The 17,234-nt window shown below is 35.6% G+C and overlaps 1 protein-coding gene across 13 annotated transcripts in view; it reads right to left on the bottom strand.

The window, feature by feature from the left end:
- Positions 1-17,234, bottom strand: part of LOC136885272 (inter-alpha-trypsin inhibitor heavy chain H4) — a 143,361-nt gene that overhangs the window by 29,957 nt on the left and 96,170 nt on the right. For 6 of the 13 annotated variants that reach the window (XM_067157762.2, XM_067157764.2, XM_067157766.2 and 3 more), the window contains exons 12-13: positions 16,237-16,321; positions 11,379-11,432 (exon numbers count right to left, since the gene is read on the bottom strand). In XM_067157762.2, coding sequence (XP_067013863.2) covers positions 11,379-11,432; positions 16,237-16,321 — 139 coding nt within the window. Of the gene's footprint in view, positions 1-1,723; positions 1,853-8,984; positions 9,075-11,378; positions 11,433-16,236; positions 16,322-17,234 lie in introns of all 13 variants that reach the window. The other 7 variants (XM_068230345.1, XM_067157768.2, XM_067157767.2 and 4 more) reach the window with 4 other exon arrangements.

Here is a 17,234-nt window from a genome sequence, read left to right as displayed (position 1 = left end):
CAGATTCACCATCATTTATTTCTTTGTCACTGTCTTTGTACAGAGCGTCATCCTTTGTGCCGTGAAGCGCATACGAGATCAAACAATTCTTAAATGTATGACTGATGATTTTTCATGTTAGTAGAAAATGAGTTTCTGTAGTGATAGCATTCACCAGAAGATTACTTGGCATTTCCTTCAGTAGGAAACCGTCAACTAATTATCTGCAACTGCTATGAAATAGCCTATGCCATTTTGCTGGTGTTTTAGATGCATCAGATAGAACACTCACAAGAATCCAATTACCTGGAGGCACTAGAGCTGAAATATGCCACAATTGGAAAGGATACCTTTTATATCAATGTTCAAGTGATTAATGATCCTAACCTCAAAATGATGGATTTAGGTAGTTGATGACCAGGTTCTGTAAAAGACAGTATAATATTTAATAACTCCTATATCAGAGCAAAGTTTGAAGTGGGGACTACTACGATAGGTGATGCGGGCTGATGACCTCGATGTTAGGCCCCTTTAAACAACAAGCATCATCATCAGCATCAGATAGGTGATGCCTTTTAAGAAGGTATCTTTGAACCCCACATTTTTATCCCGAAACAAGATCTCAAAACTGTTAAAATATAGCATACATCAGGATACAGAACGGCGTGGAAAGTATCCTCGAGGTTTGTAAAACATGGTTTCCCTCTGTTTGCTTGGGAATGCGATTTAGATGTTGAGACAACCCCGTTTATGTTGACCCATGTTGCAAAAAGCAGTATTTATAGGAGAAGCGTTTTTAAGTCAATGAATACTGCTCGTTTCAGCTCAAGTCCGATCTCCTGATAGAGAATATCCAATGAAGCCAGTGACTATTGCTGCAAAATATAATATCTGTATGTCTGTGTCTAAATTGTTGCTGGGATCAAGTTATTTGCATAATGTTAAAACAACAATCAAATTGATTACTTATAGAAATCCTTACTTTCTTTATATATTTTCTCAGGCTCAATAGATGTATTTTGTCTCACATACTGTCAGATTTCTACCTTTCATTATCCTTCCACTATTGTATATCGTAAGGATGTTTCCTGGAAGAAACTATTTCCTTTGTTACTCCAAATTATTAAAATTTACTGCACAATACGTACATGTTGAAAACGATGTGATATGAGAGAAGTTCTAGTACATAGCATCTCATTGGTTGGCTGCGTACAAGTCTACTGTTCTATAAAACCAACACGCAGTGTGCCACGGGCCATTATTGCACTGAGATCCCTCTTCCAAGTGCCTCTTAGACAGATGTCAAAAGACTGAAAATTCATGATACAGGTGCCAGATGGCAAGACCTATTGGATAAGTGAAGAAACTAAAAATCAACAGGTATCTGGCAAGGGCCTATCAGTTTAAAAGTATGTAGTCATACTTTAACTTGGGACCATACTGGGTGCGATCGGTTTAGCCATTTCTTCAGATGGAACTGTTACTAAAATCACTACTCGATATTAATATATGCATGACGTTTTTCTTTATGAAAAATGATAATACCAAGGACAAATGTTTGTCGAACACACATCATACATTTTCCCTAACATTCTATTACATTTTGACATGAATGACCCGCTGTGCTATGGATTTTCCTGTTCAAAAAAATCTATCAACCTAGATACTGAAATCTAGCTACTGGTCTGCACCCTTGTTAAACAGTCCTGTGTTGTCAGTACGAGAGAGCGACCAGACAACTTACTGTCAGGGAACGGCGAAGCTTCCATATCAGAATCCTCTGACTCCTCATACAAATCTGCTGTATCTATTTTGTTAATGCTTGAGATACTCTGTGGCCCCGATTGGGCAGAAATTCCTCCACTGTATCGGTCTAGAATAGCATCCATCACATAGGTTAGTGAAGCAGAAACATTATTAACATAAACACTTACAAGACGAAATCATGAGCAGTGGTAAAAATAAGCACATAAAACCCCATAAAAATATCTGCAACATGCAAGGCATGCAACAACAGACAATTTTTTTTCACAAACCAGGTGAAAAAATTAAAAATTTTAAAATTTTAAAAATTCAAATCAACAAAGGAATGTACAAACATAGGAAAGATATCACAACTGCAAGAATAATTAATACACACATACATTTAAACAATTAGTTATATTTTAAGGATGAAATTTATAATCAAATTAGCTGCTCTGGAATAATTCCATGTCAATTATGTTCAGCACTGATGGACTTAGGAATAAAAATTTAACTTCCTTAACTCTTTCACTGCAGTATTCTTTGGTACACAATATTCTTTGGCTGCATAATTAAATTTGAAATTTTTTTTGATAAATAGTAATTTTTTATATTCATAATAAATTTTCTGTTATCTACAGCATTTATCAGAACTGTTATTTGTGGACGTTTGTAAAAAAAGTAATAATCGTGATTATCTCCGTTATTATTCCTTGCAGGGTAAAAATGCATGAAACCTAAAAGATCAAAAATTATATCGTGCACGACTATAATTATCTATCATTTTTCAATACAGTTAATTTTAATAAAGAAAACTGGCATCCCTGTTTTGGTTCCCTAACACACAATATGGCTATCAGTGAACTTCAATACCAGATTTCAAGAAATTTCCTAAGCTGTCTTGTCGTAACAAACAGACCAAAATTGAATTGAACCTATTTTCAATTTGTATTCCTCATCCAAGATAATAACGAAGTATGAGACAAGAATTTGAAATGTACACACAATAATATATAAATTATAATATAATACAGATGGCTCATTTATTTGTAATTCTGGTAAGTTCTTTGGATTATGAGGATCTTCATAAGTTGACAATTAACATTAAATTGCATAAAGTAAAGAAGGTTGCTGAAATATCACAAATAATCCAAGTACCCACATTAAAGGTTAAAAAGAAGAAAAATACAATAAAAAGGATAAACAATGGCATGCTAGTGTAGACAGATGGACAACAAGTAAGAACGAATGGAACAGAACTTAAATTCCACATCATAACACACTGCCATCTACAGAGATTGGTTTCCTCCTTATTAATCCCAGTTGTTCTTGAATTTCTTCTCACTTTCTTTCCCTGCATCTAAGGGGAATGAGCAATCACACTCACTGATGGATCACTCTTGAGAGATATTCAGCTTTGCATTACAAGGATAGGATAAAGAGAAAGCTAGGTAAGTCTAAGAAAACAGCTACACTAAAAGGTGATTATGGTGATGCTATTGTGGTTTTGAGGGGAAATGCTGGCCACCTCCATGGTGTAGTGCTATTAGCCACCTCCTCGGAGGCCTGGATTCGATTCCGGGTACTGCCAGAAATTGTTCGCCTAACAGAACTTCCCTATTCATAAGGCACGTGAGAGGGAGGGTTGCAAGATTGCCAGCAGGTGTATGAAAAGGTATACACAGCAACTCATCTCCATTGGGGATGTGCCTAAGATGAGCTGCACCACACCCGGACGAGAACACAAATTTATGTTTTGTTTTGATATAAATATGTCTTAAAGCCAGGGTTCATCCGAAAATGTGTGATGAAATATTATTCTAAGAATAAATTGACAAGAGGGACCTGTTTTTCAATACTGGTATAATATATCAAGTAAATGATATTACATAAGTCTTGGGACTAGTTTCAGCCACTTAGTGGCCATCTTCAGCCAAATAAAAATTAAACAAATTATGTGATAACTAAAACATATGTATACCAGACAAAGACAGTGTTGTAGGAATAATTATAACATTAAAATATGTATATATAATAACAAAAATTAAGGTTATGATCTTCTTGTCACAATATTTCATAATATGACATCAGACATTAGAGATTTACTTTTTTGTCTGAGGTCGTAAGTCAACTTAAAGACATCATATTGTGACAAGAAGATCATAACCTTAATTTTTGTTATTTATATATTTTAATGTTATAATTATTCCTACAACATTGTCTTTGTCTGGTATACATATGTTTTAGTTATCACATAATTTTTTAAATTTTTATTTGGCTGAAGATGACCACTAAGTGGCTGAAACTAGTCCCAGGACTCACGTAATATCATTTACTTGATATATCGCATTGGAAAGGTGCCTCTTGCCAATTTAGTCTTATAACTGCACTTCAGTACGGAACAAAAATTAAATTCATAGCTTATAATAACGAAATAGTGTCGTGTAACAAAATGTGTGACAGAAGTGTAACCTAACAACCGTGCAGGCTAGGTTCTTTTTTTTTGCCAGTTGCTTTACGTCGCACCAACACAGATAGGTCTTATGGTGACGATGGGACAGGGAAGGCCTAGGAATGGGAAGGAAGCAGCCGTGGCCTTAATTAAGGTACAGTCCCAACATTTGCCTGGTGTGAAAATGGGGAAACCATGGAAAACCATCTTCAGGGCTGCCAACAGTGGGGTTCGAACCCACTATCTCCCAGATGCAAGCTCACAGCCGTGTGTCATCTGAAATTAGCAACTGTTGGTGGATGGCCATGACCGAGAGCCATGTTTACGAACGCTTGATTTTTCCATGGGGAAAATTGACACCATTCTTTTATGATTGTTGTTTAAAGGGGCCTATCATCTAGGTCATTCACCCTTTTGTATTTTTTTCTTAGGGGAAGTACTATAACATAATCATCCTCTCATAACGCTATTCAGAAGAACAAAAGTAAGATGTCAGATTCTTCAAAGAATGAAAGTGTTGACAAAAGAAAGGAAAAATCTACGAAGAAATTTAAAAATGCCACCAAAAAGAAGAAGAAGAAGAAGAAACTCAATAGGCTTCTGACATCCCATCAGAATAGGACTAGAACAAAGGTCAACCACCTGAAAGAGAAATAAAATTAAAAATAGAAAGACATGTTTCGTCCGTGAAAGAATATCATCAGATTCTATCAAATCACACTTGAAAATATTTAGAAATTTATAATTAACATTTATATTTAAATTCTGTTTAAATCCTTAAAGTCTTGAAATTTGGCACTTATATTAAGGATGTCCTCACTTCTCTCCACTCTAACATCATATGCCTTCAAAGAGGACTTCATTTTGATCCAATTATAAAGTATTCAAACAGAATTTAAATATAAATGTTTATTATTGATTTCTAAATATTTTCAAGTGTGATTTGATAAAATCTGATGATATTCTTTCAAGAACAAAACTTTTCATTTTTTAATTAAGTTGTTTCTTTTTTATGTAGTTTCTAAGTTTATTTATTCATAAATTAGTTTCAACAGCTTGAAGGAGCTACAATTATGATATAACTGAGTCATAAGTGAAAAAAAAAAAAATAGGCTTTAAAAAAATACTAGGCAGATCAAATTCCAACTGTTGAACTAGTGTGGTCCCAAGTAGGCCCATTCGATAGAAGAAGAAGAAAAGAAGAAACCAATCTGTGGAGACCGTAGTGTGTGAAGATATGGAGTTTTCATTCATTCCCATATTTTCTCATGTGCATCCATGGCCACCTCCAAATTTCTTTTCAAAGAAAATAATGCATAAAGTAATAATAACTCTGTTGGTTAGAATATTTGTGACCATCCACTAAGAAAGGGGTCTTGGTAGGTAATTTTTTATTATCTACTAAAATTATTTCAAAAGTTGTCATATTCCTGGCTTGATAGCAGATTGCTGAACGTGACTGCACATAAAGCCTTTAAAAGTACTCCAGAAATGCAATTCATTTAGTGAAGACAATTCCATAAAATTGATGCCACTGTTGAAGAAAATAATTAATAATTACTTTGTTTAGAAAGTTTTAAAAACAGTACAAGAATAAAAGTATGTCGATATCTCAACTATACAGAAATAAAAGACTATTTTATTAAATTGAGTTTAGACTAAATTATCTTTTGGCTCTCAATCAAAAATACATTGCCTGTGAAGAATTTGGAAAGAAAAAGTGTTATCTTTTTTCAAGCCACAAAGATCCCATTCTTGGAGAATGGTCACATTTAGTTAGAATGTGAAAGGAAGACCTAAGTGAGGAGGAAAAAGACACAGTTTCTTAAGTCAAGATGACAGTGATAAAAATGAAAATATAATTCATAAGTCTCAGAAGGAAGGTAAAATGTAGCACAAGTTAAGTAAACAATGGAAAATAGACTGGGCAGGCTGGAACACAGTTCATGGAAAAGTTCACACATGAGTAAAAGAACATGTTGTTAGAGATGAAATCCGACAACCAAAAGTAATATTATTATTAAATGTGACTATGTGCCTAATCATCATCATCATCATATGCAGTTTCCAGCTAATGGCCAGGTCTGCTTGGAACATAAGCCTCTCCATCTCCTCTTGTTTTCCCTCTTCACTCTTGCCCAGTCCTCTCCTCTTCTTTATACACACTCTTCCACTCCTTTAATCCATCTGTATCTTGGTCTTCCTCTTGGTCGTTTTCCTGTTATTTCCATTTCGTGCATCCTCCTGGGTATTCTTTCCTCTGTCATTCTCTTTACGTGTCCATACCATCTAAGTCTTGATGCCTCTATCCTGTTCTGTAGTGGCTCTTCTTTTACTATATTTCTAACCTTCCTGTTTCTCATCTTATCCATTCTTGTCACTCCTGTCCTGCTTCTCAGAAATTTCATTTCACTTGCCTGTATCCTAGTCACGGTTCTCTATCTCATTACCCAAGTTTCTGCTGTATACGTCAGGATAGATACACAGTATGTCCTGTACATTACTCTTTTGCTTCTCTGAGGGACATTCTTGCTTCAAATCAGGCCGCTGACACTTTACAGGAACGCTCCTGCTTGTCTTCCATGCTCGATTATTTCCTCATCATTTCTTCCATTTTCCTCTATGGTTCTTCCGGATACTTGAACTCTCTACCTTCCTAAGCTGATCCCCTCCAAGCATTATCCCTCTCATAGTTGTGATCATTATTTCGCTCCTTTTGGCATTAAATTTCTTTCCATATTGTTCCACCTCATCTTCCCATGTATCTAATTGTTTCTGGATATCCTCTTCCTTTTCTCCCCATACTAACACGTCATCTGCAAACATCATCATTTTCATTTTTCCTTCCCCAATTTTCTTTGCCACTTTTGTCATTAGCTCATCCATTACTATAATGAAGAGCAAAGGTGACAGAGCAGTTCCATGTCTTAAACCACATTTTTTCCTCAAACCAGTCTGCTCTCTCTCTCTCTCTCTCTCTCTCTCTCTTCCTACTTTCACACAACTGACACTCCCATGGTACATCTCCCTTGCTCTTTCTATTGTCTGCTCCTCGACATCTTTTTTCTGTAAGGCTTCTCATACCTTGCTTCTGCACACATGATCATATGCTTTATTCATATTATTAGCTTTCCATTATTATAAATGCATGATATTTTAACAATTTATTTCTGGAAAACTTTTTCTCTACAGGCTGACGTCCTAAAGAAGGTCGCAGTGTTGGCCCTCCCTGAAAGGATTGATCTCCATCTTCATGAATCATTGCTACTGAGAAACAACCACGGCAATAACAAAAACAAACCATGATGAATGCTCAAACATTTAACTAACTAAAAATGTGTTTAGTATATTTTGTCCGACTGGCAACCCAGAAATCTGAGAAGTGTAGGTTGAATTTTTTTTTTCATTTCCTAAATGATTTTACAATGAAAGAAATAATATCTAGAATATGTGACGAGGGAATTGTAATAGGAAAATCCTAAACATAAAAATTAGAACCAGGGAAGATCAAATAAACTTAAATCAGTTGGAATTTGCAGATGGCTTAGTGATACTAGCTAATAGCATTTAAGAAGCCAGAAATCAAGTAACAAGTCTACGAGCTATGGCACAAAAAATAGGATTCCAGATATCATTAGAAAAGACTGAAATAATAGGAGCAGATCCATATTAACAGTAAATAACAGGAAAGTAAAAATAGTGAAACAATTTGAATACCTGGGAGAAATTGTAACATACAACTTGGATGAGAAATCTGCATGGCAAGAAAGAACTAATAAAATTATAAAAGCTAAAATTGAACATAGTCAACATACAATAAAAAATGTCTATCGATCAAAACAAATTTAAAACATTACAAGATGGTGGTTCAACCAGAGATGACATACGGAAGTGAAATTCGCACAAAGAAACAGAATTGACAAAATCCTAAAAGGAGAGAGAAGAATAGCTAGAATATGCATAAATAAAAAATATCAAAAATATGGATAATGGCGTGTAGTGCCAAATGAAGTGGTGCACAAAGTACTGGAGCCCATCACAGACACTATATGAAAAAAGAGGATCTCGCAGAAACCAGATTACCAAGAAAAATTATAGAGAAATTCTGGAAAATGAAGCAGCAAATACTGTAGGATGGTTTAAGGAAATTAGAGAGGATATGGAAGAACTAGAAACAACTCTGGATGATTTGTAAAACAAAACAGAAAATTTAAAGAAACATAAAAACATAAAAATAAGATTTAAACAATAAATAGACAAACAACATACAACAAAAAGGGTATATACAGTTGAGGAATGACAGAAAAGATCAGAACGAATGAAAAGCTACTGGGCAGTTCGGAAAGAAACTTTATCAAAGAAGATGACTGGAAAATGATTGACTGAAGTGGACCAATCAGGCCGTAAAAGCAGCAAAGAAGAAATAATGGAAAAAGATATTACTGAAAAGTCGATAGTTAAACAGAAGCAGATTATGTTGAATACTGCTTTATATTTTCACCATCGGAATGTTGGTCAAGAACGACCAGAAATATGACAGAGAAAGTAATCTCACATACCAGATGATACTTCAATATCTGCAGGTCATCTGTCTCCGTTGTCCAATCGGCCACTTTTTTCCTATATTTAAGATATCTTCAGCATGTATTCAAAATGACCTAAACTGAAAGTCGATTTCAAATTTTTGTAATTAATTAACTCGTCAAAAGATGGGGACTACAAAAATGGACATTTCTATTGTTTTCCTGACAATTTCCTGGATTTCTTATAAGGTCAGTGGATCTGAGCAGGAAGATTTTGCAAGACTTACTTTCTAGGATTTCAGTGGCTAGTTCATAATCAGAAGTTTCTTCAATGTCCATGGGAGCAGTGTAGCCTTCAGATATTAAAATTCTGTTTCCTGTAATAGGCATCATTACAAGTATTTGTATATAATGGTACTAAAATGAAGTGAAAACCTACCAGGCAAATTCGCAACATCTGAATCTTACTTTCTTGTGTTAATGGAAACAAAGAAATTTCAGAATCACTTTTTTCTTAGGAATGGTGAAGATCAGAACTTTGCCTCTCTCTTTACTTTACTTCTGTAGTGTTGTCGTCTACTTTGTTAAAATTATTTGTCTCGAAAGTAAATAGTTCGCTGTCGTGTTTCAGTTGAAATGGGTGTGTGAGCATTTCCCTCGTCGAATAACATAACAGTTCTTAAAGGGTTCGCCCTGTCAATATTTATTGTTTTCACTAAAACATAGTTAATCTTATATTATTCGTACATGTTTCCAGAAAATTATACCAATCTCTTTATCAGTGATATTAATTCAAATTAATTCCCAGTTGCAATGCATTTGTTAACAATAATAATTCAGGTTCAAGTCCTGATGACATTCACCATTCCTACTATGAAAAGTCTACAGACAATCTACTACAGCCATTTCCTTGATGAACAACTTTTCACTATTCCATGCAGCTTGTAAATATTTTAAATCCAATACCATATCACAAATATTCAATATTTTCATTAAACCAAACAATTTTGGTGGTTAAAAAAGAACTATGGTATGTAATTTTGATACCATGACACTGATAGGTTCATCATTGACTTTTTTGGGTCAAATATTTTTAATTTATATTTTTCATTATAGGATATACTGTACTTTTTTGCTTAAATCCACTGAGTTATAATCACCATAAAATACCAAATCCACTATATTAAAAGAGTGCTGATGGTTGTATTATTATTATTAAAATCAAACAGTCATATCAGCACACAAGTGATCAGTTCATAACTGGTTTGGAGATCCATCAGAGATTAAAAAATTATATAGAACTTACTTAACCACATGGGTGTGTCATCAAGGTAAAATGGAACCCAGATGAATTAAACCTCAGAAGATACAGTACCTGCCTAACAGCTTGTCCAGGCAACCCTTCTATTATTTAATTCATCTGGGCTTCATTGTATCTTGATGACACTCCCATGGATTAGTGCGTTTTAAATAATTTTTTAATTACTGATGATGGAGTTTAGTGTCTGAAAAAAGTTACAAACTGAACACTTATGTGCTGATGCGACTGTTTGATTTTAATAATAATAATGAATCCAGTGAAGAATTTGATTTTAATAATAATAATGAATCCAGTGACAAAAGAAATAACTTTACTGTATTCAAAAATTCGTTTCTAAGTGTCCTGTTCTGTCGTGTGTTTGTTGCTTATTAAGTGTTCCGTATCTTTCATTTTCACACTCTGTTCTCTTTGCACCTCAAAAATTATTGAAGATAGCTGCCTTGCAGTTTTCTTAGAGTACTATCGGTATTAAAGGATAAGCAGAAAATACTCTCTAGCATTAGGCCCAGCAAGCTAGCACTTGCTTCCAAACTACAAAAAGAGCCCTGGAATTTGTAATGTAATATACTTCCATCCATAGGCTTAAGTATAAATAAAACCATCATGGCACAACAATTATAAACGTGAAACATCTCTTGTGTATTATAATCAGAAATGAAAAACAAATTTTAATTTTTACACTATTTCAGTTATTCATTTACACAACTTTTTGCAATTTTCAAAATTTTATTGAATAATAATGAATGATGCAAGAAGTAAGAGATGGATGATTTACAATGTTGTCATTTGCTTTTACAAGAGGCTCATGTTTATAATGCTCCCATAGCCAACTCTTTCATTCTGAAAATGTACTTTTTGTCTCATCTGATTCCTTGTTGAGTCTAGTTCCTCTCTCATGCATTTTATATAGGCTTTTATCAGCTTATTAATCTTGAATTCAGACATTTTTGTGAAGTATGCCCAATTTGTCTATTTGTAGTCGCAAAACTTTCAATACTGTCTTTATTTGTTTTTTGTATGATTAAATAGGACAGTATATTCTATGGAGAAAAAATCCAAAAATAAGTGAATTAATTCTTGAAGCATTTCCACAAATGAGAGAAAGCACCACTTGATCTGTGTTGAAAGTTTAGAAATCACATTGTCCTATGTCCTGAATTTACTCTTACTATGTTATTTTCTGATTATGGTAGTTAATTTTAGCAATTAAAAGAAGCTTAAGCAGTTCATAACTCTATCAAAAGAAACCAAGGAATCTTAGTTCATCTCTAATTTCTGTATTTTAAAGCTTCAACACCTGCCTGCAGTCCAATTTTCTCTATGCTAGGTCATGTTTTATATGTATATAATGCATGCTTACCTGGGAACCCACCCAAACTTGCGAAAGTGGGAAAGTTAGAGGAAGGATCATTTGCTGAAATAAGAGACAGATTTGTTAAGAAGTTGGATAGAGAAGGAAGAAGTATTGTGCATTCCCTTTCAAATTGTTTTAGAAAAATAATATTTATATAGATAGATAGGTAGAAAGAAAGAAGAAGAAGAAGAATGTTGCTGGTTTTACATCCAACTAACTACTTTTCGGGTTCTTGGAGATGCCAAGGTGCTGTAATTTTGTCCTGTAGGTTGACGTATTTGAGCACAGGACTGCAGTAACTTGGCGCCATTTCCTCCATGTGGCACTGACTCTTATCTTGACATCAGGAATAGTACTGCAGTCCGAGGTGGTGCATGACCCTAGATATTTGAATCGGGTCACTTTGTTAAGTTGAACCCCATGCGATGATGTGACTACTGCTGATCTCATCATTCGCTTTATGTATGAGAGTGGATTAATCAAGAGTACATAAATTTCAAGTGTTCTATTACTTAGGGAACTTATGTTCCCTTTTGATTTGTTAATGACCTTTTTGACTTAATATTTTTTGTTTTATTTTGCAATTCATTTCCAAATTCCTTTGTTGAATAAATAATTTTGTTTTCCATTTATTTTGTTCAGAGAGGATGATTGCCTAGTAGTATTTCCTCTTTAAAAAAAAATCACCTCCACCTTCATGCACAGCGATTGTGCCATTAATTTGGTTACCGTATTCCAGGTACTCCATTTTCTTTAGTTTTAATTCCATTCTAAATTCTTTGAGATGCATCTTCCAGTCTTGTACTTGCTGTTCGAGGCCCTTACATGTCTCATTAGCTAGCATGACATCGTCACCTTATAATGACGTCCACGGATGTCTCGTCCGGATGTCAGTTGTGATGACGTTCATGCAGAGTATGAAGAGCAAAGGGGACAGGGCTGATCCTTGAAGGAAACCAACATTGATTTGGAAGGTACCAGACATTCCTGCTGCACACAGTACTGAAGTTCTGGACTCTCTGTACAAAAGTTTCACGTAGTTAACATAGGCTTCAAGTACATTTGCCAGCCAAATGAAATCATGTGATATTCTGTCGAACACCTTTTTCAAATCAAGAATGGCCAAGTGAACTGTCTTCCCTTTCTTTTCAAGTCTTTCCATCAACAGATAAACTGCATGGATGGCGTCTGTTTTTCCGCTGTTCTTAACAAAGCAACACTGATGAATTTTTGTAACCTTGCATCGAGAACACATTAAAATATTTTGATCGTATGGCTGAGGGAGCTTAGTACAGTATGTAATAATAATAACAACATAATTCTAGCCTACAACTGCCTAGTTGGGCTGAGTAGTACCAAGTAGCTCAATTTGCTGGTATTTGAAGGCACTTAGACATGCCAACCTGATGTCCATAGATTTACCAGCTTGCAAAAGAACTCCTGCAGGGCAAAATTGTGGCATCTTAGCATCTCCAAGAACCATAAAAATAGCTAGTGAGACTTAGGACCTACAACATGTAATATGTTGAATGCTTAAGCTGTTCGCACGCATCATAAAAGTATATGAAGAGAAATATAGATATATAAAAATAAAGAATAGGACAGGAAGACTGAAGTTAGTACAACTAAAATATAAAACCATAACCATTCATGTTTTAGAAATGAACAAATAAAATGAACACTAAAAGTATTGAGAGACAAATATATTTTGATACTACATCTATTATATATATCACTTTCAATTAGTTTTTACTATATAGGTTCATTACATAACTTTGAGCAAGAGTATTTCAACTGCATATTTTGTGGTCAGTTGAAACTTAGAATTTAAAGCAGAGAACTTCCTCTTCAATACGGTATTTCCTTCACTAAGAATGTTGAAGGCTGGACATAGGAAAAGTAATTCACACAGTTTTACAATATCACGGTATTTAGAAATGAGAATTCTTTTCGCTCAAATCTCGAGGCTGGCAGCCGAAAGTCTCAAGAATCTCCCAGTCCATTTGAAGTCAAAGTGAATAGTGTTGAATTCTCAGTGAATGAATCACAACATTTTTCTCTCGAAATGCGCTACTTGAGCAGTTTTAAAGGATCACATTTTTTATTAATCTGTCGTAATGCATGCACAATATCTTTTTTTAAATTCTTTGCCATCAGAGTACAACCTCTTCAAAAAAGATGAGATATTATACCTCAATTAAATACTATTTTGTATTTAACTGTAAAATCACAGCCTGTGAAGTAGAAGAGCTACAAACCAATGCTTGATGCCTTGAATTATTTTATGACTCTTCAAATTGTGAGTTGAAACTGACACACCAGGCACAAATATGAGGGTAATCCCAAAAATAAAGTCTTCTATTTTCTTACAAATACAAAAACTGTCCGTGTGGCTGTTGGCCACACTGTCTTGATGAGTCCTTCCTGCACACCCAAAAAAGCATGCGCATGTCTCGCTGGGACACTCAGTCTTGGCTAGGCAGCCGTTGAGGTTGGAGTTCTTATTTGATGCTATTGCCAAGTGTGAAGTTCGTGCAGCTATTCGGTTCTTGAACTCAAAATGCACTGAAGCGATTGAAATTCATCGCCAATGACAGAAGTGTATGGCGAGTCGTGCATGGATGCCAAAAATATTCGCAAGTGGTGTAGAGAGTATACAGATGGTCATACTGAAATTCACAACGAACAAAGGAGCAAGAGACAGTCAATTGGTATAGATGTTGATTCTCATAGTGGCCTCCACGGTATGCACTAGCCATGCGTCTTTGTGGGTGTGCTAAGTACCAACTGATGAGCCCAACTCAGCACACGGAGGCAAAACACTGGCAACCAGGAAGGAGTTAGCTGGAAAATTTATAATGTCCAATAACGGACCATTTATATTGGTATCAGACAGTCAATTTCTGACGAGACAGTCGCGAAGGTTGAGCAAACCATGCATGAAGATCGGCAGATCACTCTGGATGATCTGTGCATTTTGGTTCCTGAGGTTTCGCAAAGCACAACATTTTGGACTCAATTGTCATGGGTAATGAAACCTGGGTGTTCCACTTCACACCTCAGACCAAACAACAATCATGCGAGCCACAGAAATTTGAACAAACACAAACACAAGGTGAAAGATGAGGTTCAGTGTTTCCTCAATGGCATGGCAGTGAGCTGGTATAACATGGGCATACAAAAACTGTCACAGCATCTACAAAAATGCTGCGCGAACTTCACACTTGGCAGTAGCATCAAATAAGAACTCCAACCTCAACGGCTGCCTAGCCAAGACTGAGTGTCCCAGCGAGACATGCGCATGCTTATTTGGCATGGTGATTATGTAGAAAAATAGCTAAGTGTTCAGCCTTTAAAATGATGTAAATATTATAGAAGTAAACAGTTCTTTGTATTTACAAAAAATAGATCTTATTTTTGGGAATATCCATGTATTACATTGTACTTTTAAGATCTCTTTCAAAGAAGAGGCCAGCTGATTGAAAGTATTTTGAAGTTTTCTTTGGCTAATATTCTTAAACTGCAGAGTTCTATGAAAGTGAATTTAAGAACAATGACAGAGGAAGTTCTTTGCTCTTAGTTCTGTATTCAAAATTACAAATACAGTATTAGGAAGGTTAGGAACAAGATCATATCTCTTATTATTAGTGTCAGATAAAAGACTTCAAAGAATATTAATCTAATAGACAAAGGGAAGAAGATAATATTCTTTAAAGGTACACAGTGGACAGATTATTGACATGTTGGGCTTATGAAGACCATCAGCTCAAATTATCAACATTTCCTCAGCAGATGTTGTTATACAGTCACAGTGGTGAGTGATGGAATGACTTATCTAGGCAAGGACATAATATATAGTCCAGTATGGTAAGACAAAAATACAGTTTTAAACAAGGAGGTAGTCAATCTTGTATGATGACACAATACCTCGACTGAATTATTTGTGCACTGTTTACAAGGGTCATTTCATAACTCATGACAACTATTATATCTTCTAAAGGAACAGCAAAGTAAACCCACATTATACGTTTGAAGGTTGTACTAGATATAAGATCTAATGGCAAAAAGCTATCAAAAGGTAAGTAAATAGAAATCATTGTTTTATTATGGACAAAATGAACACAAATCTTGCGCATCTACAGAGGGGTTCAAAAAATGTACTCACTGTTCGATAGTCCATACCTGCTAACAAATATGACTTGCAGGTACAATTTTTGGCGCTGAGAGAGAGTTATGTTATATGTTTGAGACGACCACCAGTAGCTTCTAAAGAACGCTGATGGCACTGAACTCCAGACCGAATTACAGCTCTCCATGTATCTGGTGTAATGGCAGCACGGCCAGAATGTGGCATTCTGTGGAATGCTTTGATCCCGTACTAAAGGCTCCATACACACATACAGTTTTTCATTGGTTCATCAGAATGATGCTCCAGGAGTGAGGAAAAATCAGTTTTAAAAATAAATATGCCTGTAGGGGCCTTCCGCTCTGTATGATAGTCATGTGAATTTCTGTCACAGAGAGCCGCAATCTTCATGCAAGGCAACTGTTCCACTTTACTTACAATCATTTTGGAGGATGGCCAGTAATATACTAAAGTTTTCTTGTGCTTTTTAACTAGCTACCAACGTGCAAAGAAGCCAATCTCTCAATGGCATTGTGATACAGATTTCCAAACATATATACTGGGCTTACCACATTCCCACATCCTCGAAAGATATAACGCAGTTGTCATGACTTATAAAACTACCACCGTATATCTTTAAAATTGTTCTTATGATCCCTTCCCAGCTTCATTATATTCTCCCTACAGAACAAACTGATTGAGGTGAGATTGAATGAAAGACATTTGGCTCAGACTTACCAGGCTTTGTTGTCTCTAAGCCGGCAGATGACGTCTCGTTGGGCTTCACAACCACCAAAGAAGTGAGTCTGGTCACAAAGGAGTACTGAAACAATAGAAGTGTTCGATTTCTAAGTTAGAAAGAATTGCACGTCTCACAAGTCTAAGCAATGAGTTATAGACATAAAAAGGAACACACAGTGGCTGGTCAGTAGCAGAAGAAGGGAACAACAGGAGAAAATAAGAACAAACATACACATTACATTGTGCAGTGACCAAAATGCCAGCACCAATAGCCTGAAGTTGTTTTTTTTTGCTATTTGTTTTATGTCGCATCGACACAGATAGGTCTTACGGCGACGATGGGACAGGATAGGCCTAGGAATGGGAAGGAAGCGGGCGTGGCCTTAATTAAGGTACAGCCCCAGCATTTGCCTGGTGTGAAAATGGGAAACCATGGAAAACCATCTTCAGGGCTGCCGAAGTGGGGTTCGAACCAGCCTGAAGTTTATGTAATTAATGTAAACCTTAAGTGTTTTATGAAATGTTAATAAGAAAATGCATCATAAATAACAATAGTCTGCCTAAAACTTTCTTGAAGCAGTTATTTCAATGCCAGCAACGTCTTCATAATCAAACGAAACTATATCAGCTTAAAGCAGTAGCATCCAGAACATTTCACACTGTGCCTATTCGCACAGCTGTACACCTGTGAATGCACAGTGCAGAGTCGGGGTAGGAGTGGTGCCCGTTCGGTCACAGTAGACAACGGTGCAAATGCTTTATGGGATGGACGTATCCTGCAATGCTTCTTGGGTGTTTCATTATCAGTCCGCTATCAGACCACTCCCTTGCCATCTATTAAAGGTCAATGACTATATAATTAAAACATGGCAACTGATAAAAAGCGACAGTGCGGTGATTTGTCACAACAATTAAAGAAAGAATGGGAGTTACAGTAGTTTATGTTTACTTTCCCCAAAATGAATTCCCTCGCCTTCATCATCTATCTATGTACG

This window comes from Anabrus simplex, chromosome 14 (genome assembly GCF_040414725.1).
Source record: "Anabrus simplex isolate iqAnaSimp1 chromosome 14, ASM4041472v1, whole genome shotgun sequence".
Lineage (NCBI taxonomy): Eukaryota > Metazoa > Arthropoda > Insecta > Orthoptera > Tettigoniidae > Anabrus > Anabrus simplex.
This window is presented reverse-complemented; position numbering and strand designations above follow the sequence as displayed.